This window comes from Poecilia reticulata, chromosome 5, assembly GCF_904066995.2.
Source record: "Poecilia reticulata chromosome 5, P_reticulata-male-v2, whole genome shotgun sequence".
Taxonomy (NCBI): domain Eukaryota; kingdom Metazoa; phylum Chordata; class Actinopteri; order Cyprinodontiformes; family Poeciliidae; genus Poecilia; species Poecilia reticulata.
This window is the reverse complement of record NC_088834.1, coordinates 4063081-4090334: the sequence shown is the minus strand read 5'-3', so window position 1 is coordinate 4090334 and position 27254 is coordinate 4063081. Positions and strand designations below refer to the sequence as shown.

The following is a 27254-nucleotide window of genomic DNA, read 5'->3' as shown; positions in this document are numbered from 1 at the left end:
AAAAACGGAGCAATAATCCAGACTGACTGTAATCAAAAACAGTTTATTAACATATCAAATACAGCCATGTTACACGCGCCTCCTTCTGTACAGCTCCTCTTATTCACATCAGTTATCATAAACAAAGATTTATTTACCTGGAAAAGAAGTGAAAACAAGAGAGTAACTTTCACATTACTGAAGCTCATAGATACATGTTCTCCAGCTCACCTCAACTGGACCATAAATTAGAAAACAAACTGACGTCAAGTTACAGAACATCATCATCATCATCATCACCGTCGTCTGCAAGGCCATGCAGACGAGTCGGATGTTTGGATTAATCACTGGAGCTCATTTGTCCAGCGCTGCATCCGGAGGGAAACGTCTAAAATGTTCAGTTGACAAAGGATCACCATGACGACGAGACTAAATTAGATTAGACTGGAAGAGAAAACTCACCTGTTATTACCTGGGAAAATCATTAAAAGTAAATTAAGAAGCCTGTTTGTTCTGAGTGAACGGGGATCCTCTGATGAACAGGAAATGTTCATCCTGCAGAATAAATTTCCCTTTTTTTTAAATATAAAATTTATAATATAAAATATTTCTGTTTTATTTTGGGTCTTTTTCCGGATATAAGCTGAAGGTTCTGTCGGTCCAGAACTATTATTGTTAAAGTCTAAGAGAATCTCTTTAGAGTCAGGAGGGGAACCGAGCCGAACCGAGCCGAGCTGGACCCGTCGCTGCTCGTTAAAGTGACAACACTAACCGGACCAGAACCGTTCCGCTGCAGAGGCTTTAGAGTGAGTCTTTGGGGCATTGGTTCTCCTCAGCGGTACCGGCCCACAGGCAGAACTTTCATGCAGGTGAAGCTGTCGGGGTACTTGGACAGCACCACCGGGTTCCCGTCCATTCGGACCTCAGAGAGGCTCAGTCGTAGATAGTAGGAGTTGTCGGACTTGCAGAAGGTGTCTGTGTTCACCTCTGTGATGTTGTTGTCCTGAAACACAGGAAGAGTGAAGAATAAGCTAATGTGTTTTGGCTAATTTTTCTGTTTTATATATATATATATATGTTTCACCCAGAACACTTGCTAAGCCCGCGGGTCGGGGCGCTGGGGCCGTCATCTGGCGACCCACTGTGTTCTTAAGTTAAAAAATGTTGACGAGAAATTTTAAAATGTGAAAATACGAGTAGGTACTTATGTGCTATTTGAAGACATTATGAACAAACACAATAAAGTGACGTGTCACTTTGTTCGCTAAAGTAGTTAGCATGTAGACTGGTGATGAATTTAAAGACACCTGACCTCAATCTCAATATGTGTTCACATGCTGACCATTCTGTGTTGCCATTGTGCTTCCAACCCTTTCAAAGAGACTCTGGTGTCACTATTAGTGGTGTATAAAAAAAACAAAACGATAATAAACAAACAATGTCAGTCTGGTGGGGGGGCAGAAAAAGCTTGGTGGCCCGCCAGGCTGATCATCCATAAGGGAAACCATGTAATAGTCTTTAAGAGTTGAATGATAAGTTTATACTTTTTTCTGCTCCTTTTCATTCATGATTTCTTTTAGTTATTAAAATTTAATATGGAGTGAATTAAATTAAAAATTAAATTGAATGAGTTCAAAACAGTTTGATTATTCACAGCCCCTTATTACATTCTGTCACATTGCAACTAACCTTTTTATTTATTCTTTTTTTTAACCATTTTTTTATGTTCACTTATTTATTTTAATTAATTGTACTTATTTAGCATTTTCATATCTTACTTATTATGTATTTATTTTAAAATTAACCTGAATTCGTTTTATTGGGATTATTAAAGATGCAGTTGAGGGAAAATGTTCTCAACTTTGTGTGGAATGGAGACGTTTCGCTCAGCCACTGCTGGAGTTGGGCACTAGACGGACCAAAAATCTGAAAAGTGTGGCTTGGATTGCAGTTGCAGCAGTGGGAACATGGAAGCTCAGAGTAAAAACTCTGACAGTTTTTACTTCAGTGGAAATGTCTGTGACATAAATGTAAGTGAACAAAGTTCCAGACTATTTGGATGTGTTCTCAAGCTTTTACTGTTTGGAGGGTTTTTTATGACATATATTTTAGTGCTGAGCACTTTTAAAAGGAGAATTTTCTTTTATATTAAAACAAGATTCTTTGTTTTGCACACAATGTTTCTGTTTAAAAAAAACATGATGGGGAAACTTTTTTTTAACATCTTATAAAAGTAATGTTCTGTTGAACCGCAACAGTTTAATTTGTGTAATTGAGTATTTTATTTCCATTTGGTAGCTCGTTGAGACTGTTTTGTTTGCTTAACCAAATTAGTTTACATTTCTATTTATCCATTTTGTATTTTCTTTGAGGCGTTAAACGTTGTGTGTGATTTTGTGTATATTTATATATGAATATTTTTATGTAGTTATGTAGAAAGAAAAAAACAAAGTGTGAAATATAGTTTGTGATATTATTATTGAGGTATTTAAAAACATATTGTGATATAATTTTTGGGAAATATTGCCCAGACCTAATATGACTTGACTTTGACTAGGCCAATCTTCTTCCCATAATATTTCTGGCTGGAAGGTGATTGTCCTGTTGGAAGGTGAGCCTCAGATTTACTTCCAGGATTGCCCTGATTTAGATCAATCCATCTTCACATCACCTCTGACCTGCTTCTCTGACCCATAGCATGATGCTCCCACCACCATGCTTCACCAAGTGGATGGTGTATTTTTATTTATTTATAGTTTTGTCTGTAGGCCAAAAAGCTTGATTTTGGTCTCCTCTCATCAGAGCATCTTCTCCTACAGGACTTCTTCAGTGACTTCTATAAAAGTCAGACTAACAGCTCTCCTGTCAGTCCGGGTGGACGTCCATGTCCTGTTAGGTCAGCAGGCGGTCCATTCCGTCTCCAGGTCCAGATGATGGACTGATCAGAGCGCTGGGAGATGTTCTTATAGAACCTACATTAATCAGAACCAGATGTTCTCTGGAAAACCTCTGATGACATTTCTAACATATTACTCAGTTTTATTTAAGGGCATCAAGGGGGATTTAAAACAAGTCCATACAAGAGACTTACCAATCTGATATTAATATCTGATTCGATCCCGATATTGAAAATCTTCTTGATCGGATATTGGTGGCAATGTGCCCGATCCACAAGGACAGATCTACTCAGTTTAATTCTATTATTTGTGTTTTATTATTTATTTTACATTATATTTAGAATTACTAATTGCACTTTCTGAGTCAGAAGGTTTGTTGCAGTTTACTGTCACATGTTTGACTGAAGTAGTGAACCTCTTGTTTTTGACAGTTTCAGTTTATTTATTTTACATTGACTATTAAACTGCTAACTAACTGCATTCACTGAATAAACTAAAGTTATTTCTGCATGTGTGACCAAGCCTGTGAACCTATTGGTGCATTATGTGAGCTGAACTGGTCCAGAGTTACCAAGAAATTCTGTAATTCAGTAGATTTATGTCTGTACTTAAAAATGTAAGCATTTTAATTTGGGCTGTTTTTCTGTTTCGATTGGAATCTGCCGATGCTAAACCTCAAATATGGGGATCAGAAGTGAAAAGAGTGGATCAGCGCATCCCTAGTTTACAGCACAGTATTCAGGTTTTAATCATAAAAGCATCCGTGCATCATGTATTGAACTACTTGTGTTGGTGCAGACCTGTAGATGCAGGATGCGGACGCCCTCTGGGATGAAGGGGACGGCCTCCAGCTGGTTGTTGGCCAGGTACAGGTTGGCCAGGCCGGTCAGTTTCTGTCATGGAGAGCAGAGACTGTTCAGCTTCCTTCTCATCTTCGGTTTACTTACAGCAACATCGTTCAGCTTCCTTCACTTACAGACGAGTTAATGTCCTTTTTACTTATTAAACCAAGTTAATCTGGTTTTACCTCAGATAGAGGATTCACGCTCCCTGACTGGTACCAGAGCCGGCCGGGTTCTGCTGACGTACCTTGAAGGCGTTGGCTTTCACGCCCTTGGTTTTGAGCAGGTTGCTGTTGGCGTTGAAGGAGGTGAGCTTGGCGGGGAGGGCGGGGAGTTTGGCCAGTCTGTTCTCGGCCAGAGACAGTTCCTCCAGCAGGGTGAGCTTGGAGAAGGCGGCGTCGTCGATCTCTGAGATCACGTTTCCTGTCAGGTCGATCCTCTTCAGGGTCACTGCAGCAGATGGCACAGGCACGCTTTTTTTAATACCAAATATTCATGATCCAGTCTGGTATTCAGACATCAAATCAAACTTTTGGCAACTTAAAAGCTAAAATAACAAATACATTAGGGATGAATCTTTCAGCATCTAGGAATTCAATTTCTAGTTTCAATCCAGAAACTATTTTTTTTACTCTGTCTAAAGAATCTGTTTAAATTATGTGACTGATGAGAGGAAAAGACAGTGTAAGCAAATAATACATTTATTTTAAATAATTCCATACTGTATCAGATTCCATCAGTTTATATTTAAACAAAAATACGTTTGTGCATAAAATGTTGCAACTTAAATTACCAGTACAATGTTATCTTAGCTGCCTGGCTTTTTCTTATATGAAAAAAATAATAATCATAGGATTATTCGAAATATGACTTTACAAAAACAAGCAGACTAAATTCGATTTTTGAGCATTTTGAATCAATTCCAAATTCCCAGGCCTTTTTCTTTTTTTCCTGCACTTTTAAAATCGACGCCTGTTTTATTTCCCTGAACTCTGAAGTCTCTGCAGCTGTGAGGACACGAAGGTCTCAGCTCTGAGTCCAGATGTTCTGTCCAGACGTCCGGGACTTACCCGTGTCTCCGAAGTCGTTTCTCCCGATCTTCTTGATCTTGTTGAAGCGAGCGTACAGGTAGGCGGTCTCTTTGGGCAGCAGGGGGACGCTGGTCATGTCTGGACTCACCTCCTCACAGTACACAGAACCGGACAGGCAGACGCACAGCAGGCAGGTGGGCAAATCTGCTGAACAGCAACCAGAACCGGGTCACAAAGACCAGGGTTAACCCGACAGACTGGGTCACATTTACATATTTTAATGTATGCTTTAATTTCACAATCTAATATCTTATTTTAGGTGATGATTTATTTATTTTTTCTTATTTCTGAACATTCAACCAAATCTACTTAACTTAAAAACGCTCATTGACTTCTGATTATATGGCTGATTGTTCAAGTAGTCGTTTAAAACTTCACCAAACTCAACAGAATCTGCTGGGCTTCAGACAATTTAACTCTGAGAATATTTCTGTCAAGATATGACAGATTTTTAAAGTAATTTCTCTGCTGAGAGTTTAACTATTCTAGGACTAGGATTATTCTGACTATTAATTGGATTAAACTGCACATATTGCAGATTTTTCATTTAACCACTTATTGTATGCAATAGTAAAATAAATAAAAATATAAATAAATCAATTCCTTTTTTAAAAATAAGAAAATAAACATTATATTGTCTAGAATGCAATTACATTGATTTAGTAAATACTTGACCATTTGTTGTAAAGGATGAAGATAAAAATATTCCTACCATCAACATGTGAAATCTCAGCCTCTTCTGTCTAAATTAGCTCTAGAGCTAATTTGTTGATAATTGATTAGATTAGCTGATTAATAACTGGATGCAAAAGGTGCTTAATAGAAGATTTTTACAGAATGTGAATCGGGTGAAGCTAAAGCTGAGTCTGGAGGAGTTCTGGGTAGAACTGATTTACAGGTCCAGATTGTTTCTCTCACCGGCACCGCTGTCACTTTCCTTCGGTGCCAGGCTGGCATCCGGCTCATCAGCAGGAGGTAGCGCCCTCTGCAGGAGAAAGCAAACACTGTTTACACAGCAGCTTCGTGTTTGGATCTATGATTCTGGTCGGGTTTGGAAATCTTCGTGCTCATTGCAGTGAGTGGAGAAACAGGCGGGTTCTGTTGAACTTTTCTGCATTATAGTCGTGTTTTAAGGCCTGCAGAGGAAGATAGGTTGGTCAGATTCAGAGTTTAAATCGACTGTTTGAAATACTGAACAAACTGAATGGAAGGAAATATTCTGGAATATTTTGGATAAACTGACACCACTTCTTGGAGTAGAAATGTTTCTCTTCCAACAAGTTTTCAGGAACATTTAAAACTTCCTGTTGTCTTTAAACCAGTCTTGGTCCGTTGTCCTCCAGGCTTTGTTCCTTTTGTCTTTGGCTGCTTCTCCTCTGGTTTCTGACTGTTTTTTATTTAATGAACTCCAACCGATGAATAAACTGTTTCATGTTGACTCAAAGCAGATAACTTTGTAAAAAAAAAAAAAGATTGCTAGCAGTCATTTCCAGACAGAAAATCAGATTTTTTAAATTTTGAAGTGTTTTTCTGTTTGGATATCGATGGGAAGCAGTAATCGGAGCTGCGGTCCTCCATAGCCGAGTTCTGCAGCTCATCTGGAGAAGCTGTTATCTAGTCAGACGGGAGATATGACGTCTCCAGCGCTCCTGGATCCAACCCTGGGTCCTCTCTCAGGAGGACATGTCAAACCAGATGTCCAACCTGCTCAGCTGTAGAAGCAGTGAGTGCAGTCTGCTCTCCGGACGGCGTCCCTCAGGGTAAACCCAGCCGCTTTGCAGAGGAAGCAGACGTTGGCTTCTCCCGTCCAACACCTGACAGGTGAAGGAAGCATCAAGGCTCCGGTGAAGCTTTTTAAACTCAGAGTTTCACACCTGACATCCCTGCAGGACCACATTGCCATCAGGATAGAGAGAAGTGTGTTGCCTCTTCAACCCTGGCAAAGTCCAGCGTCTACAGGAACCAAGTTGGATCCATTTAACCCAAACCAATGACACCCAATGTCTCCCAGTACAGTGGAAGGTCTATAAGTGCCTCAGAATACCAGGGACTTCCTCAAAAGATGTATATAGCTGCCTATTTTAATATTTCAGAGTCTCGGTGCACCAATGGATCAATCGTCCATTTCTTCGATGTGAAATCCGCCCGTGATCCCTTCTGCTCTGCCATGAGAGACTGACTCACAGGTCTGTCCACCATTTCACGCCTAAGCCTGCCGCCGAAACAAGTTTGGCTGGACAATAAATTATCCCAGAAGTTATTGCAATAAACAATAATATTGTTGTTTTGAGACCATTTTCAAGTCATCTAGTGGTAATAATGCAAGACCACATTCTCAGAGATCAATAAACTTTAAATTCTAATGAATATTTAACACCAGAACTGGAAGACATTTTAAATATCCAAAATAAATAAACAAAACTGAAATAACAAGTAAGAGGAACACTGAAGTTTCTCTAAACAAAAGTGTCCTTAAAAATAAAAATAAAAAAAACTAGCACCAGACTGAAAACTTTTGTGATCCCCGTCCTGCAGTCAGAGCAGAGAGGAGACCGACTCCACTCCGGTTCCACTCTGAGCTGCTGCTGAAACCAGAAAGACTGTAAATATAATTTTTAAATTTTTCAAAAAAAGTTCCGTAGCAGTGGTGAGCATTTATTGTATTGTTTATTATTTACTGTAATAAATTTCTTTTCAAAATATGAATTTTGATTTATTGTCGTCATGATAAATTCCAAAAACCCAAAACTGTCAATATTGCCGTGTTTTTTTTTTTTTTTTTAAGTTTCATAAAATACCAATAAATTTCTAAATATTTTTAAATGTGTTCAGGTTAGTGACACAAATCACACTTCTTTATACCACTGGAGTCCTAAAGAAGAAGAATTAGGAATGTTTCTCTAGATTATTATCAGTGTTTGTAGAGCTATGATTGCTGTGCCATGCAGTCATAGTTATATAGTTACCTTAAAAAGAAGTAATACATAGTTCTTATTGTCACATTTATCGTTATTACAATAGTAACACAACATATAGTCCATATTTCCCACCCCAAGACTGCAGTCTAACCTGTTGTGCAACTTTTGTTTGTTTTTAAAATGTGAAAGGAGATTTAAGGAGCTGCAGTTGGAACAGCAATGCTGTAAACATTATTTATACTCAAGGGCAATACGAAGTGTTCAGATAAAATAAATATGTATTGGTTCACTGGTATTGTTCAGTATTTTTCAATAGAATAAGGTGTATTGTGAGTCTGGAGCCGGAATCAAACTTAAATGGGAATCTGCAGGTCAGTCTTTTGAGGATCAGCCAGAAAACAATGTTAAGATGGTTTCTGCTGTGTATATTGATGGATATTAAGGTATATTTGGTGTTTGAACTGGGATCGCACCAACGCAGGAACGTCTTTATTGGTCGCCTTTATTGCTTCTTTTGGGCATACAGCCAGTCAGCATCAAGGAAAATAAATGCGCTCCTGGAATGGGTTGCGTTTCGGTATTTCAGCTTCCCCAGCTGCATTTTCTGTTAAATACTTTAGATTTTTTCTGTGGACCAACCCATGACCTGGCTGGGGTCCACTGCACTCCTGACGCCCCCAACAGGACGCAGGTGGCACTGCAGGGCATCGATTGATGCAATAAGTTCAAATCTGCAGAGACGGAACCCGGTTCTTTCAGTACAGTCTGAGGTCAGAGGTCGTTCATAGCATGGATGGATCCCACTGAGCTGTTTGCTGCTGCTCAGTGCAGACAGAAGCTCTCCATGCTTCAGTGTGGCCAGATAATCGGTCAGTCTGTCCCAGAGTTCACTGCTCTGATGCTTCAGCTGCTGCTTTTAGCCAGGAAGCAGACAAACTTTGAATCTGAGACCGAGCGGGAGCTGGATGCAACATCCAGCCTTAACCCAACCAATCAGGATGAACAGCTACAGTTCCATATTTTCTATTTAGTCTTATAAATTTAGCCACATTGATTATATTTGAATGCATTTGGGAGCTGCTGGAAGAAGAAAAGTTGATAAAAGTGAAGCTGTGGTCCATGTTCACCATGTCCCACCACGGTTTCCTCATTCTGTGGAATCGTTGAGGGTTTTTCTTCTCCTGGAGGAATTTCCTGACAAACATTCGCTGGTTTGCTGGTTTTGCTTCATGCAGTCGACTCATGGAGAACTGTTGTGGTTGGAAGGAGGTTGTTGGTTTAGGGTTAGCTTTGATTGGTGTGAAAACACACAGGAGGTTGTTTGGGTGTGAACCATCTGCTAGAGAGGAGACGGCTGAATCAGAGCTGACAGCAGCTGGAGGAGAGACCAGCCAGTCAGTTTGACTTCAATCAGCAGCTGGGAGAAAAACTCCAGCTGTTCCTGACGGCCCAATGAGATGCTTTAGATTCTGACCTCACAGTTTCTCACTTTGCTTTAATTGTTTAGAGAAATCTTCTGCAATGTTTGTTTTTTTATCTGCTTAATTAACTGCAAAAGCTCAGAATATTTGTGGTTTTGGTTTAAATTAAAGAAAAGCAACCAAAAATATTCTAATAAAAAATTCAAGAGTTATAACAACAATAAAAACAACTAAACAGTTTTAAATCTAAAGACAGTCATCAACACTGAGGAGAGATGTGTCTAAACAGGAACCATTTCCAGACACTCTTGAGGAATAATTACCGACTTGTGGCTATAGGTCAGATGTAAACGATAACCTCCTCACCCTCGCTCTCCTTGACTTCAAATATTCGCTGATGTATCCGTTGGGTAAAGATCCGGGTCTGAGCTGCGGCTCCGGGCCGAACGTCCGGGCCAAGGCCGCCGTCAGCCACAGCGCCAGCAGACAGGTGATCAGGAGCGCCTTCATGCTGTCCGAAGCAGTGTGATGCAGACACCGCCGAGCCTCAAGGAAGTCTGGGTCAGCACCGCGCTCTCAGCTCCGGCTCTGACAAATCACTGCATTTAAAGGCTGAGCTTCCTGCAGAGTTTATAGAGAGCAGCTGTTAACCCTTTCCTGACCACCCACCATCCTTCTGCAGGAGGAGAGGAACACGCACGCACTCACGGAGCGAGGCATCACATATCCATGTCACATAAGCATCTAATGTCCCTTAAACAAGGCCAGGAGGGAGCAGAAACTGCAGAGGGAGCAAAAAGGATCAAAGTTGACAACATAAGAGAGTGAGAGTGTTTTTTTCTGGAGGAAGGTCTGATGCCCAGCAGAAACATTGTCAGAAATCATTCATAATCAAACCTTCCTTCATTAAGTAAACTTTTCCTCCTTTTGTCTCTGATTTTCTCTCCTCTTCTGTCAAAACAAACATTCAGCCAGTTTTAGACAGACACTGATCATCATCAAGAGTAGAAATGGTGACTGATGTTAACCATCAACCTGTTCACCTCATCAACAGGTCACCAGTCTGTCTGTTTACTGACTAAAACCTGGATTTATTCAGTGCAAATTCATTACCTGATTTAACATATTGTATGCAGATCAGAAAAACTTGAACATTTTCTGATATGGAAATAGTTTTTTAGTATAACTTCCTCTGATTAAAGGAAAAATATTCCAGCTGTTCTCTGACATTGTAAAGTCTGAAATGTGCATGAACGAAGCTCTAACGTTACCTGAGATTTGGGATAAAAAAGACAGGAATCCACTAAGATTCTGTGATATGAATTTGCAATAAGGTCTGATACAATACCTTCAGTTAAACCAGAGGTTCCCAAACTGTGGGGCGCGCCCCCTAGGAGGGGCGCCGTGCCATTGATGGGGGGTGCGGGAAGACGTCTGGATGAAAAGAAAAAAAAACATGAACACTGTATGCGCTGGGTTTTTACCTTAGAATGGCCAACTTTCTGTTATTCCTATGTCAATTTGATACAGTAGGGGCTTCCATACTTCCCATATCTGTGTCCTCTGTCACTTTTATCAGCAGTTAAAACTGTTTAATCCGTTGTTAACATGTGGTAGCCTGTTTTTCCGAGCCGCCTTTAAACGCAACGCTACGACACTCGCGCTGTGTTTACACCTGTGCGGCAGTGAACGAGACCTGCTGCTGCTGAGCAGAGCTACGCAGGTGTGTTAAAATCATGGCAGCCAACCAGCAAAACGCAAATAACTTTTCACAGTTTTCCCCCCAAACTAACCGACTAAGTTGAGTAAAGCTGTTGGATGCAAGTAAAGTTAGCTAAAAGATGACTAGCTAATATCAATACAGCACCTTATGCTTAACAAGTAGCCTGTAGGCTACTGATGTTGTTGTCTATGTTCGGCTACGTTCATTCATTTTGCCCCCAAAAAAGTCAATCCACCCCCCACAAACGTCGTTAAAAAAACAGCTATTTGTAAGCCATAGGGGGGGCCCAGAAAATGTTTGGAAACCACTGGGGGGGCCCAGGAGAAAATGTTTGGAAACCACTGAGTTAAACAGATAAAAATTTGAGGCACGCAAGTAAATTGCCTTACGTGTTTCAAACATGTCTTGCATGAGACAATTGGGCATTTCCCAGTTTGGCAGACATAACTTAAAGTTTTCACAAACACTGTTACAAGGCAGCAGAGTAGTTAGAATAACATGTTAGTCCTTCCTGCTGTAAACAGAAACAGAGCTCATACCTGCAGAGACGTGGCTTTGCTCTTCTCCCTCCCTGGACCGTGACCTCCTGACCTCACTAGACTGGAACCAGAGCTTCCCTGGAGCAGAAGCTTTGGTTTCTTATTGCTTCCTTCCTCATGGTTGCTGGTTGGGAATGAAAAAGTTGTAGAAAGGTTCACTGCGGTTCTGCCTGCAGATTTCAGGTTTGGTTCATATTAGGCTTTAATTTTAACCTTAATTTTAATTATCTTAACCAAGAGTTGATTTTTTTGGTAAAAATGTTGTAAGCATCAGTGGATTTTTTTCTTTCTGGTAAACTGTGACCGTGGACCTCCATAAATCGATTAATAAAACCTTGTTTGATGCGGTGAAACAGCCAACATAGAATAAAGCCAAGCAGACGGAGCTGAGCCTGCTGCTGGCAGGGCTCTGAAACAACCAATCACATATCAGCTTCAGCCTCTCAGTGGAGACTGCATCTAATGGAACCACAGCAAAACTCTGATGATGTGCACTGCTGGGCTGACCTCTGAACCTGAGGCTCAGTTAGTGGAAACTAATAAATCTGCTTCTGTTTTTTATCTGGTGATAGAAAATGGAGACCAGCTTCCTGTAGTTACTGTTAGCCAGAAGGAGGAAGTGAGAACATTGTTTCTAAGCTGTTCGTCTCCATTGATGTGTCGATTTAAATCAGTGATGTCAACAAACAGCAACTTGACATGAACCAAGATAAAAACTAAACATTCCTAGAGGTTCCTCCGTCCATCCAGGCCGAGTTGTAAAGCTCAGTAGCTGTTCCTCAAGAGATGAAGACGTTTGTCTTCCCAGCAGGGTTTCTGCAGGTACGTTGAGACTCCATAAGAAGGAGAAGGAGACTTCCCCTGAAAAACAGTTAAATAGAAAACATGTGACCATTTGAGCCGTCGATAGGAAAGGAAGAGAACCGGAGCCAGAATATAAACATCCCAGCAACATGAGCCTGCTTTGTCACAGGTGTGTTAGCAATTAGGAGCACCTTTAAACTTTTATGAGTGTGGGAAGAGAAGCAGGAGCTGGAGAATGTATTTGTTGGGCTCACTGATTTTCTGTAGCAAAATTTGGGCTGTTGGGTTGTTTCACTTTGGTTTTACTCCCCAATAAAGCTGCTTTAAAGGGGAAACCACCCACAACAACTTTGACACACATGATTATAAATCACTCATTAAGAGAGGGCTGGGTCAAAGTTCATATGAGCTCAATCAACACAATAGAAAACATTTCAGTAAAGCTGATATTATTTAATATTGTAGCAGTTTTTAGAAATAAAGTAGCTCAAAGACACTTCAGGGCCAAAGTTTTTAAGCGAGGCCAATAAAAGCCAAAGATCTGTAGAAAATAGAAGGTAGATTGACCCAGTTAATTGGACCAATACTGATGTGTTGATGCGGATATATCCATATCTTGCTTCTTTTTCTTTGCCACTATAATGCTTTATCTGTAGCAATGCACCAAATCTATCTTCTTTTCAGTCTCCAATGAGATGAAAAAACTCTCCTTTTTTAATATAAAGATTAAAAACTCACTACATGTCTTCAGACCATACGTCAGATTTTAAGCAAAATGTGATAATTTTTTAATAACCATTTTAACATTGTTTTTGTGATGGTTTGGAGCCAAAATCATAATTAAAACATTAGTTTATTTCATTGCCTAGTGCATCAGAGAACAATTGGCCCAAGGTTGATTATCCATCCATTGTTTGTTTATCTGACATCAGATGAGGAGAAGGTATGAGAAGGCTAATTTTTCTAGCTGCTAGCATTATGTTCAACCTAACGATTTGAAACTGAGTCACCATAGAAGCAGCTAGAGGTCCAATTTCAAGTGGTCCGTTCCAAACAGCAGCGCTGCAACAGGAGGAGCAGGAGTCCATTTAGTTTCTAAATACATGCAGATGTGCAGCTTGAAGCGCCTGCAAGTGTTTATCTGACTGCTGCAGCTTCTGCTTCCTCTGCGCTCTGCAATATAGGAAATAATCTGCTGTCAACCACAATCCAGCTTTAAATTTATGGATTTAAGTGTTCTTGGTTGTTCCTCTAATAGAAACGAAGAAGATGGTCCAGGATTGGAGATATGAAAACAATGAAAGTGATCTGTATGTTAACGAGTGTAGAAGTTATTTTCATCTATTCAGCTTAATGCGACTTTAAAGTAGTTCTGTCATCACAGTCTGTGTATTGATCAGTTAAATTGGTCCAGATGGAGAAAAGGATCCAAGAATAACAACTTTTCTTGAGTCCAAATTACAGATAAAACCAACCTGTTTGAAGTTCTGGTACTAAATGCTCCAAATCTCCAGTTTATCTTTGGTGCAGAACTCTGATCCGAAGACCCCAGTTCTGACTGGAAAATGCTTTTCTGGCTCATTTGTTCTGACTGATGCGGTCAGTGTGACTGTGAGCAGGTGGAGGAGAGTGATAAGCAATGACAGTCATACCCCACGTCACAGCAGAACACTGGACCACCTGGCCCGGAACCAGACAGCCGGGCCGGGATGGAGCAGGGCTGAAAACTGACATGATGTATTAACACGGTGATGAAAAGCGTGTGTTTTGGTTGTGGCAGAGCCACCCCGCTTGCTCTGGGTTGCTGCCAGCAGCTGCAGACCCAACGCTGGTGGTTTTTATTGCAGCTCAGAGACTTGTTGGGAATTTAATGTTAACACAAAGCAGCTACTGCAGGTTCCACAGCTTCCAAGCCTCGTTTCCACGGGTTGTTATGCTATTTGTCTGTTTCCATTATAAAAGTGGCCCATAGAACCACCATTCCTGGGCTCCTTTCAGTTGTAGATCCATAGGACAACCGTAAGGTCTGGTTAGAGCGGAGCTAATGGCGTCACACGACCCAAAAATGTCACTCGCCTGCCCAGTGAGACTCCAGCTGGCGGTGGAAACTCTCCTGAAAACAACGGACCATAAAATAGGGTACCGAGCCGGACCGACCCATACCGCTCACTCAAAACGATGCGTAAAAGAAGCCAGCATAGAAGAATTGAGTGGGTTTCTGTGGGACTACAGCTGCTGCCACCTCTGGGTGTCTGGGACCAGACACAGAAACAATAAACTGATTTTTACTGGCTGCAAACTGGTTTTGCATCTAGTAAAATGTTTGCAAATAGTGAATTATTCAGTCCACCCTGTGCATAAATACATTTTATTTGATGTAAATAGACAAACGTAACCACTGAACACTTTAAAGGTACAGCTTTTGAACTGCTTGACTCTTCTAATCACACGACATCAACTCAATGTCTCTAGGCTTGGTTCAGACAACTTGCTGAAGTTGAAACTGGGCATCAGAATGAGAAAGAAATTGACTCTGACATTTCAAGGTTACTGGTGCCAGAAAGGCTTGTATATTGGAGTATATTGGAGGAACTGCTGGTCTGCGGCTCTTAACCGTCTCTGGTTTACTGAGATCGGACTGACAAGGGGCAGATATCCAGTGAGCAGTAGCTGAGTGAATGTAAATACCTTGTTTACGTCAGAGGAGAGTACTTGTCGCAGTCATGGTTTGCAGAATCTCATATTGGATTTAATCCACATTTCTCTGTATCAAATGAATCTGGTTGGAACGTTGATGAGTCTGCGGCATGAAGAAGATTGTGTCAGAACTTGTAAACAAAGCATGGATCCATGGTGTTGTGGTGTGGGGGATAATATCTTGGTACACTCTGGGCCAATTGATACCAGCTGAGCATCATCTAAACACCACAGCCTGAATCTAATCACTGATCATCTCCATCCCTTTCTGGCGACCATGAACTCATTTTCTGATGGCTCCTTCCCAGCAAGATAATGCTTACAAAGCTCAGCTTATTTCAAACTAGTTTCTTGAACATGACAATGTTCTCTTGACTCTGTTGCTCTCCAACGCCAACAGGTCTGAGTCCAACAGAATCTTTATGTTGCATGCAGTGGAACATAACTTCCTCTACATGCCAACAAATCTGCAGAAACTATGCGATGATCATGTCAGTCTGCACCAAAACTTTGTTGAATCTGAAGCGCTAGCAAGTTTCTGGTTTACTAACTGGGTGGACCTAATAAAGCAGCTGTTGAGTGTGCGTCAAAGCTTTATGGTTTGACAAAATGTTCCACTTTTGCCTTTCCAGAATACTTCCCTAAGGTCTTAGAGATGTTTTATAGTAAATATAAGACAGATCTTTGTGTTCTTTTGGGTCAGCAGTGACTCTGGTCTAGGAAATCTCCCATGACATTTATGTCTCTCTTGAATAATGATCTCTGACTTTATCTGAGGTAGTGAGGCCTGCAAAGCTTTAGATGTTGTTCTGGGTTCTTCTTGGTCCTCCTGGATGGTTTCAAATTCAAAAATACTTTTTTGAGCCAAAAGGGGTAAAAATGGTGGGCCTCTCCAGGGAAGGTTGAATGTTTTCTCCACTTGTGTCTCTCTGTTGTTCAGACTGATAGGTATCACTGATTCTTTTTGTCTTCTGTTCTTGGTTTTCTTTAGATCAGATCATGTTTTGGTGATTTTTTTCATCTCTTTTAGCCTACTTCATGTTGTCAGACTGCGTCTGTTTAAGTGATTTCTTGATCCTACAGGTTTGGCAGTAGCCTGGTAAATACCAGCTCCTTGTTCTACACTTTGCTTCATCCAGAGGGTCTGGACCCTTGGCTATATAGAAACAACTTCTTGCTCAAGGGGTGGACTCTGCTGAAGTTTGAAATGACTGGATTTGATATTACCCAATCACTAATGTTTGGTCATGATGAATGTAATGCGCCAGCACGACCATGAAGGAACCTGCTATGAAGCTTCCTGGGAATTATGTCCACTGTATGCTCACTGTGAAGAGAGTGCCGAGTCAAATGATATGTTTGCCAAGTCTTGCTCTGACTTTAATTGCTGAATATTGAAAATGTGGCCAACACAGACTGAAGCTACAACCAAAGGCAGCACAGAAACTTGGCATCATTGTTCACAATTCCTCCTTCTGTTTGCTCATTGGCCCAGTTGAAATTCATCTTGAGAAATCCAGCTTAATGGGAAAAACCCCAGATGGAGCACTTTTGCAGGATTGCAACAGCCAGGCTAGTTTGGCAGTAGTCAGGCTTGGGTTTAGCTTGTGAGCCTGAAAGCAAGTGGTGAGTGCAAAGACTTTTTAACAGCATTATATTTGTGCCATAATTTTCTGCAGGTGCAACATCTTAGCAACGGTTTGCTTTACTAAAGCAAATCTGCAAGTGAATACACCCAGTGGCTTAAAAAGTTCTGACCTAGCTTCATTTCCTCTTGTTTTCAAACAACAGCCCGATTTCCCTATAATCCTTCAAATTGCTCCTGGTCTCCAGCTTTTCTGTAGACCTTTTATGGTTTTATTGGGGATTTGCTGTTTGCCACTAATAATAAGTCAGTTGTGTTAACACTAACAGGAGACTTACCAAGGAACAGATTTCAACTGAAACATCTCCCAGCTTCCTTCATGTCCTCTCTGGGTTTGTTCCAGTTTTTTCAGTATGGCTTTGAGATACTGTTCCTCTGCTGGAGAAGTTTTTGCTGGGGCCAAAAGTTTTGTATTTACATGTTTCTGGGATGCTTGTAAATTTGATGCACAAGGGACATCCGCTAACAACAGCAATGGATGACAAAGCTGCTTCTAATAGCACTTTGTAATAATCTGATGGTTAAAGAACCTGAATGACCAGTTTAAAAACAATAAATATCTTTGTTGTTGAGCTCATATCTATTTATTGAATAGATAGCAGCAAAAACGATTTTTGAATTGAAAATGTTGCTTATTTAGCTGATATATAGCTTTAGATTCCTTGCAGTTAATTAATTACAAACCCAGGAACTAACTTGATCAAAACTTTTAATCAAGTCCCACCACTAGCTTTTAGATATGCCTCATCTTCTTTGGCCCACCAAATCTCCAGGGACATCATACTTAAGCTGAACACCATGTTGCGATATCCCACAATATGACATAAATCTGCGAGTGCAGAACACAGTCCAACAACTGATCAGTTCCCATCTGGTGGCGTTATGCGATGAAAAATGAAAAACTTCTTGAATTTCCAAACATTTGACTCAATCCAGCATTAGACATGGGAGTTCTTTGAGCTTGCCAAAGAATCTGTTAAATGTGGTTTTTTTTAACTGCTCTGTCATCAGATGCTCAACCAGAAAGATGCAAAAGTGTTTTCAACATAGTCTTTTGTTTTCTTTTCCTGCTGCTTAACAGTTTTAAATGAAATTAGTTCTTTGAGGTGACTTTCTGTGAGCGTTCTTTGTTATTCCTGTTATATTTTGGAATTTGGAGTTCCTGGGCTAGAAGAGGTATTTTGTCCGCCAGTTTACCGCAGAAGTGAGTTCTTTTCCTTCTGCCGAGTCTTGGTTCAAACTCTGGCAATTGGCCTTGGAATTTGAGTCCCGGAGGACGGCCTGATGGGTAAAACAGAACAATTGCAGCTTCCAGAAGGAGACCACCACTTTAGTTTTACAAACAACAGGTTAGGATTTAATTTCTTCAGCATTTTTTGGCTTTTCCTGGGATTTCTCATTTTAAATAGAATTGTTCTGTTTTTAATGGTTTTTCCACATTATATGTTTTTCATGAATCTTAAAGAAAGAAGTAATGAAGCTGATTTCTTTGTAGGTCGTTACTTTAACAGTGTGTGCTTGATTTGCACCATATTGCCATGAAGCCTTGGCTTCATGTAGAGACGCCGTGTTGGACCGCAGGATCCCTGCTGTTATGGCAAGATGCAAAGCAGATGTTTGGGATGCACGAGGAGGAAGGCCGGGATTTCAAGTTTGCCCTTGGACATACAGCTTTATCATGGTTCACATGCTGTTCTCTGTGTGAGAAGACTGATAGTTTGCTGAAAAGATCAAATGTCTGTTAGCGGCTTTCAACTGATTTTTACCTCCCAGACAGTTTGATATGAGAGTGAGCCATTGTGTGGTCCTAATTTCAATATTATTGGATTTTTCTGTTTGTTTTTCAATTTTGTCACGGTTTTTCTGTAGCGTTTTTGCTCAGATTTCATCAGAATTTTATTTAACTCAGCTGCGTATACTTTTTGTTTTGTTTAACCAGGAGTTCTAGTCTGTGTTGTGTTGTAGATTTATCAGGATCTCCTATATCTCTGTAAAGCTGCTCAGTGTTTACAGTAAAGAGCTTTTCATGCTTCTCAGAGCCTGGAAACTCTTATCCCAGCATGAGATTTACTGTCAGTCCCTCTTGGCCCCCTGCATGTGAGGGTTTTCCAGTCGTGAGAATTCCTGCCCATGTTGTTGCTGCCGTGTACGTTTTAAGACTTTAACCTGGATGTTTAATGTAGACTAACAATCGTATTTATGACTAAGGTTAAACACTTCTCCTGGTACTCATGTAAAGGATATAGTGAGTATAATGACTCTAATAATTACTGGCCAAGCTTTATACCGAAGCTTTAGATCCAGCTCTCCAGAATTCAGTTTTAGTGCAGACCTCGTGTGAGGTCACATAAAGTTTAGATGGTTTAAAGGCTCTCAAACTGGTCTTGTAATAACAAGAGTGCTTTTAATAGCCCCACTTAGGTGCTACCACACTTACTAATAGTGAGCAAAGGCAATAACATTTTAGCCTTACTTGCACTCTTTCCAACCTGAACACAAACTTCTTGCTCTATGGGTCTTTCATTTTTACTCTTATATTTTCACCACTCCATAAATATTGTTCTAAATAAAGATGGTACTGCTCTTCTTCTTTAGCTGGAAATACATAGCACACCATATAGTACCAGACCATACAACCACATCATACCATACCACACCATACCAGTTAGTAAGGTAAGGTAATTTTATTTATATAGCACATTTTCAGCAACAAGGCAATTCAAAGTGCTGAATGACTGAATGACTCATTAGCTTTGTGACAACAATGGCAGGCTTTGCAGAAGCTTATGTTTTCTTTGCAGCCTTTTAGAAACTGAGTGAACAAAAGGATTGTGTTGTGAGACCGTGCATCTCTATTTAACAATGTGTGTTTTTTGTTTACCAGTTAGTACCAGACCACACCGCACCATACCACACCATTTAGTACTAGACCACAAGATACCATACCATGCCATAGCATAGCATACCATAAGATACCATACCATACCATAAGATACCATAACACACCATTTAGTACTAGACCACAAGATACCATATCATAAGATACCATACCACACCATACCATAAGATACCATACCACACCATACTACACCATACCATACCATACAACACCACACCATACCACACCATACCATACCATACAACACCACACCATACCACACCACACAATACCATACCACAAGATACCATACCATACCATAAGATACTATAACACACCATTTAGTACTAGACCACAAGATACCATACCATAAGATACCATACCACACCATACCATAAGATACCATACCACACCATACTACACCATACCATACCATACAACACCACACCATACCACACCACACAATACCATACCACAAGATACCATACCATACCATTTACTACTAGACCACAAGATACCATAACATAAGATACCATACCATAAGATACCATGCCATACCACACCACACCATACCATACCATACCATACCATACCATACCATACCATACCATACCCTACCATACCACAAGATACCATACCACACCATACCACACCACACCATACTATACCATACCACACCAAAAATACCGCACCATACCATACCTTACCATACTGCACCATACCATACCACACCATTTAGTACTAGACCACAAGATACCACACCACACCATAAGATACAATACCATGCCATACCATAAGTTACCACTCCATTCTATGCTACTGTAATTCCCAACCTATAAGTCATTAGTTTTTTCACACACTTGGAAAATTGCGATGTGGCTAATATAAGGATTTTTACCAACGGGTTTTGAAAAGCTGGACTTCTGCATGATGAAGTGGATGTCACAAGTTCAAGGGGTAATTTGTCATGAGACGAAAGCAGCACTGAGAGCAGCAATGAAAGGGAGACTGAGGAAGTGAATGACAAAGTAATTCTGAACCTGTTCAATTCTGACACTCCCATAAAAGTTTTTTATAAATCTGTGTAAATATTTTACGTTACAACTTGGAGATCACTCACTTATAGACAAGACCTTGTCTATAAGCATATATGTACTTTTTGTATTTTTAAATGTAGTGGGTGCAGCTTCTATTCAGGTGCAGTCGATAGTCTCTAGTTGCCCACTCATGTCATTCACATCCTGGTGGTGAATTACCTTTCTTAAGTATCTATTATATTGAGAAATTGGTTATTTTAACCACTCTTCAGTGGACTGCGTTACATGTAGTTCTAAAGCAATAACAGAAAGCTCTGTAATATTAGTGCTGTATACTGTGGCTTTTCAAAAGTGAACAGCTTCAGCTGTATTGGGATGTTACTTTCATTATAAAGACGCTTTGTATGGTTAAACTCACAGCTCCGCCTGAAGAGCAGAGGACAGAGCTTTAAATGCTGGTAGTTGTAAGTAAACTGGACCAGTACCAAAGACCTACTGGAACTTGTTGTAAATAAGACAGATTTTCCTTTTTCCTGTTTTGATTCTTTGTCTGTCAGCAGACTTTCTTTGTGAGTACTGGACAACAGACCCGCTCCAATTAAACTGTCAACTGGGACACAATGGTTTGGACCAAACCAGTCTGAAACATGTGGAGAGGATTACTGGTTGACTGGGTTCCAGTTTGCGTTGGTATGCTACTCTGGTGACTACTGGACCTGTTATCCCGGCATTCCGAACATTTTCCTTTTCCCAGACAGCAACTTCAGAACCGATGAACCCAAAAATGTTCTTTTTCTTCAGTCTGGACAATAATTCACAGTCAGCCTTTATTTTCTCTGTAGAGTTATTAATGTCTGAAAGTGATTCAGTTTATAGTCATCCTGCCACTAAACTGTTGGATCAGCAGGATGCATTCTTGGACCCACTTGGGGGGTTGTCAGGTTTGGAAAATATGGAGTCAAGATCATGAGTGTGAGTATCTTAATCAGATGGCTGTTTTCATTTTAGTTGCTTGTTTTGGTTCTTTATAGCCAACAAAGACAATAAAATTCTGGGTTAGGCTTCTTTCTTGTAAACAGACTTTAAAAATTAGTGGCGTCCAACCTCCAGCAGAAACCAGTTTAACTCTACAGAACCACAGTTCTGTTTTTGTGAAACCAGCATGATACTCGTGCCTTATTCTCTGACACATTTAGAGAGGACAACCAGAACCTCTGCTTCACTGCTTCACAGCCTGAAAGAAAGCACACCTTCTTCTCCTAGACTTTTGTTTTCACCCTGGCCGTTGCCTCATTCCAACAACCTGGATTTGTGTTTCACATGGAGGATTGATCAGCTGCTTCATGTTGTCTTTCTGGAGGCGGAAGGCAGATATTATCCTGGTAGTGAGTCCTGGTTAGGAGCCATAGCCTCATCTTCATCTGGTCAGGTCCAGTGATGGGGTAAAGAGTAAGGGTAGCACATCTCAGGTACAGATGTTGAGGAGTCAGCCATTCTGCTGGAAAACAAGATTAGCAAAACAAAATGTGCTCCATATACTAGAGGAGCCTTCACGCACCATTTGCACTGAGGCACAGATGTTGGCTGCGGCACAATCAAAGACCAAAGACAGCCCTCACACACACTTCGAAAACTTTTACGATAATACTTATGGCACGCAAACGGGAAGATGCTGTTCAGACATGTTCTCTGAGTCAATTTAAACATCTCAATAACTGTCTCAGCCCAATCAGTAAAACTGGACCGATGTCTACAGTCGTTTACTTCCATCTTGTTGTCATTTGCTTTGTTTGGAGGGAAAGGGGAAGAGGTTGGTCATGTGACAGTGATGCAGCAAAGGATTGTGGAAAGTTTATCTGAAGCAGAGAAGCAATGTAGGCCATGTTGTCGTTTGTTCCCCTTTGAGCTCACGGGTAGAGAAATATATATGTATAATATTGGTTAATATCTGCCATCTTACATGCACAAAGAAGTACAAGTTGACTTTTTTATTTCCTCCACTTGATGTCTGCATGCTGTGATCGTGGGGTTTCAAAGTGAAATTCCTTGTTTGTGCACTTAATGTTGGCCAGTAAAGCTTGTTCTGGTTCTGTAAGTGAATGACAGTCAGGTCAGTTCCAATGTTTGGCCTCTAACAGTACGACTCTTGGTGTGGTTTACGTAGCATCTGATACATCATTCCACAGGTTCCTTATGACGAATTGCTCTCATATAATTCCTGAGACTTTAGTTTCTCTTTAACATCACTTTACCTGCATACATGAGGAAAATTATCATACTGTTGGTAAATGGAAAGCTCTGGTTCTGAGAAGCAGTGAAATAAATCGACGGTTTGTGACCTGAGTCGATACCCCGGCCGTCCTGACTCCAGAACCAGAAGCTATTGGGAACATTTGTTTATCCAGTCTATTTAATTATGAGCCCATCAATCAAGGCTGTGTCAGGTGGTACAGTAGTCCGCACTGTTTGCGTTCCCTCTCCGCCTGCAGCTCCAACTCAGCTGAGATGTTATTTCATGTGGTTAACGGCGACTCTATGGAGGCTGGGGGATTCTGGGAAGTTCCCATGTTAATGTAATTATGTCTGTTTAATAGGACATTGTGGTCTTGAGTGTTTCCTTTAGCGCTAATTGTGATGAGGAGAACACAACTGTCCTCTCAGCAGTGGGCTCCATCTGGATAAAATCTCTTTTTATTGGAGCGCCCTTCAAAACTTCTGGCTTCAGCATCACTACTGGCTTCAATAAGAGCGAGTCTGGGATTCTGGCTCTGACCCTCTGTCTCCATATTCTGTCTGTTTCTCTCATTTCAGCTATATTCACTGGCCCTGGAAGTTATACACTGCAAACTGATTTAGGACCCAGATATTCAAATTGGTAATAAAATGAGCTAAATACTGCTTAATCTGTAAAGAATTACAGAAATCCTGACTGTCATCCATTTAAAGCTCAGAACAATCTTTTCGTTTGTTTGTTTGGTCAGAAAAAAAACACTTTATGAACTTTTAAACATTAAGTGATTAAAGATAAACGTGTTCCCAAGTTTGCTGTCCACATAATGAAATTAGAAGAAGAGGCCTGGAGGGACAGAAGACCAGAGAAAGGATAGGAAGAGACGATCCTTTCCTCCTGTAGACCTTTTACTCTCAGTTTGACTGACCTCTGAAAAAGCAGAAAATTAGAATGCCGGAATAAAAATTCAACAATTATGAACTTCTATGCACAGACTAACTCTGCATCACAAAAATAACAGAAAAATTAACGTTGCAGCAGAATTGTCACTTTCTTGGGTTTTTCTGGTTCTCGTATAATCTGGTCGCCTTTTCAATCAGTCAGTGAAGTTTATTTATATAGCATATTTAAAAAAAAAGGCAGTTCAAAAGTACTTTACACCATAGAAATGCAAAAATAAAAAATCATTAAAACAACATACAGTCATCAATTGAGAAAAAAGTATTAAACATTGCATTTTGTCCAGTGCTATAATTAAAATCATCAATGCATGTCAAATATATTGATCGATGTTTCATTTATTATGGTTCAAAAGCAAATCTAACCAGGTGAGTTTTTAGTCTAGACTTGAAGGAAGACAGCGTTTCAGCTGTTTTGCAGTTTTCTGGATGGTTCTAGATTTGTGGTGCATAGAAATTGAATGCTGCTTCTTCATGTTTAGTTTTGGTTCTGGGGATGCAGAGCGGACCAGAACAAGAACACCTGAGAAGGTTGATATCATGCAAACTCCACACAGAAAGAGGTTAAATTGGGTTTTGAGCCCATTTCATTCCCACCATCTGCAGCTCAGCCTCAGATATGATGAGAATTCATCTTTTGGTGGAAAAACCTGGAGCACCAATGGAAAACTCTAAAACAAACAGGAAAATCTGGCAACTTGCATAATGATAAATGGGGATATTTGTCTTATTCAAATGTATTTTACAGTATTATCTTCTGTATTTAAACCTTGCTGCTCCCACAGGCTTTTTTTAGTTTGCAGCCCAGTCTCTCCCACACGGCCGTCATAAGGCCGGTTTTTCCACTCCAGCCAGACAGCCGTTGGCCTGTTGGCCTTGTTGCTCATTTTTCATGTCAATCTTTTCCCTGCAGAAAACATCAGGCTGAGATTGTCTCACAAGAACAAACAGGCCTCTCAGTCCTTGCCTGTAAACATTTTAATTTCACTGGCCTCATTAAGCCTTGGCCCGCTTCTGGGTGAGCTGGTGGTCTATGTTTCAGATTTTGTTGGACAGTAACTGTGTGCTGACGGAGTTCTCAAAGCCTAAATGTCCAATTTTCTCCAACTTTTGAGCGTTCTTTGCCGTGATCTTGGCATCCTGGAGCGACGGGTTCCTCTGAAAGCATCTGCAGCCGTCTGCAGAGACTTTGCTCATTAGCTGTTTGGGGTTTTTGGCTGAAGCAGAACAGACTTCAAAAACTTTTTTAAAAAAAAGTGTAGATGTGCTGAGGACGGGTTTTTATGTTTGGACTTGTGGAGCAAAGAAAAAAAAGACGCTCAGCTCCCCGATTTGTTTTTCTCAGAAGCATCTGTTAAAACTTCTTCTTTTTCTTCTGCTCAAGACATTTGAGTTTGATGTCTGCAAACGGTCATCATTGTTTCCAGTTATTGACATTTTTGCTTACAGTCAATGTCAGTGAAAAAACCTCAGAGTCCTTCTTGTTTGCCCTTTGAACCCATATCGTTTGGGTTTTAGCTTTCAAATACAGTCAGAATCAAAACCAACTTCTGCTTTCGAGTATTATGTAAGGGAGAAAGTAATACTAATAGAAAATACTGACAGAAGTCCAAGAAGGGATTAATGCTGGTGGTTCTTCCTGCCGTGGCTGTAGAAAAGCTCAACTCTTGGTCTCATTGATCCTAGTTGATCTCGGATAATATTCCTCTTTGGAAAACACAGAGGATGATTAAAAAAAATCTTTCTAAAACAATTGTTCAGCTCTGAAAAGCTCCACATAGATGCTGGTTGCCTGCCGATACTTTGACATATCGGGATTGGTCCGATAAGTAAAATTGGACTGATACGATGTTTATTTCCATCTTGTTGTTGTTTGTGATTGTCTTTGAAGTGGTATAAGTTTGGTCATGTGACCGTTGTAGTGAAAGCAGTGCAGGATTGTTAAAGTATGGGGGAATAATATCGGTAAATATCAGTTATCAACAACCCGAACAGCAATATTAATAACTGGTCTAAATTTTCATATCAGTGCATTCCTATAGAGGATCATACATCTCTGACATTGTTTGGTTTTTTGTTTTGTTTTTGTCAGTGCATATATTCATGCATATTTTGTACATTTTTAATTTCTTTTAAGAACAGTTATTTTTTATGTTGCTAACCTGATGCTGGTTCACCTGAATTCTCCCACTGAGGGACAATAAGGGAAGTTTCTACTCTATTTTTCTCTGATATATTACTGATTTGAATTTAGCATTAAAGGTCAATTGTGAAGGGGTTAGGGACACCTGCTGGCAGAGTGACAGATTGCAACTAGCTAAACAAAAACAGATAAATATGCCGCAGTTGTGCAAGCAGAGCAAGCTGAAAATGTGCAGCAGGTAGATATGAGCTGATGGAAGACGGAGAAATCTGGCAGTGATGTAGAAACTAACAGAGATGAAGAGGAGTGAAAATCCTGAGGTTGAGACTGTGTGTGTGTGTGCGTGCGTGTGTGCGTGTGTGAGAGAGAGAGAGTGTGAGACGTGGCAGAACGAAGCCTGGCCAAGCGGCAGATCTTTTCCATATGTTTCCTGGAGACAGACAGAGTGAGGCTGCTCCCCCTTTCTCACCCAGTCGTCATTTAAACCGACAGAAACCAGTGAAACAGCAACACGGCTCTACGCCGGGATCCTGGAACTGCAGCTCTGCCTCGGTTCAGACAGGTGTTGGCTGTCTGGAGAAACCAGGTGTCCAAAAAAACTCTCAGGTTTTCACCTCCAACAATCCCAGGTGTGTTTCACCATGACGAGTTACAGCTAGCAGAGAGAGAGTAAAGAGCCAGGGAGTTCCTTCCTTTCAAAGCGGTGACCTTTGACACTGATTAAATCATCCATACCTTTTCTGACTCCAGGCAGGAAAACACTGACTTCTCCAGATCTCAACACAGACCAGAGCAGAGCTAAAGGAGCCGCTAGAATCGCCATGGAAACAAACCGAACTCTCTAAGCATCGTGTTAATAGCTGTTTGAGCCTTGGTGCCGTTGCTACAGTTTTCCTCTGCTACCCCCTTGTGACAAAATACAATAATGCAGCATTCCTGATCCTTCCAGAAAACAATATAAGGGATTAGTATAAAAACCCAGACACAGCCTTCATTTCTTCATACTTTTAAACCTGATCTTCAGAAGTTCGCTTTGGACTCAGCCTCAGTTCCCTTTTCATAGGATTTTGTGGTTAGGTTAGCGAGTTAACTTTAGCCTGTAAATCATTTTGGCAAAAAATAACTCCTAATTTAACCACATAAAACTTTATACATCATCACTTTTACAACTTTTTGTTTTCACCTGTATTCAGGCTTACATCTCATTATTTTTGTGCTCTTTTATATCTTTGCGGTTAAGAAATATATAAACATTTTGAGGGGAAAAAGCGAACACAAGGAAGCCATAATTTGGCTTGGGCTGCCAAACTTGAGTTTTAATGTGTAACTTAAAACTGGCCAGAATAAAAGGGGTAACAGCAAAAATCCCAAAACTTAAATTTGATCTCATAAAGGGAATATTTATCATATTTTATCTACTGATGAATAGTCAAGGGATCATTTGACAGAGA

The 27254-nt window shown here is 40.4% G+C and overlaps 2 protein-coding genes across 4 annotated transcripts in view; one reads left to right on the top strand and one right to left on the bottom strand.

The window, feature by feature from the left end:
* cenpp (centromere protein P) overlaps positions 1-27254 on the top strand; it is an 85824-nt gene that overhangs the window by 11490 nt on the left and 47080 nt on the right. The window lies entirely within an intron of this gene.
* ogna (osteoglycin, paralog a) lies at positions 28-9754 on the bottom strand. 2 transcript variants are annotated; one of them, XM_008408878.3, is made up of 6 exons: positions 9515-9754; positions 5728-5794; positions 4789-4956; positions 3966-4168; positions 3677-3769; positions 28-982 (listed from the first exon to the last, which is right to left on the bottom strand). In XM_008408878.3, exons 1-6 carry the CDS (start codon positions 9656-9658, stop codon positions 812-814), a joined length of 846 nt encoding a protein of 281 aa, XP_008407100.1. In that variant the 5' UTR covers positions 9659-9754; the 3' UTR covers positions 28-811. The 2 variants fall into 2 exon arrangements, with proteins under 2 accessions (XP_008407100.1, XP_008407101.1); XM_008408879.3 differs by having other exon boundaries at positions 4789-4953; positions 9515-9753.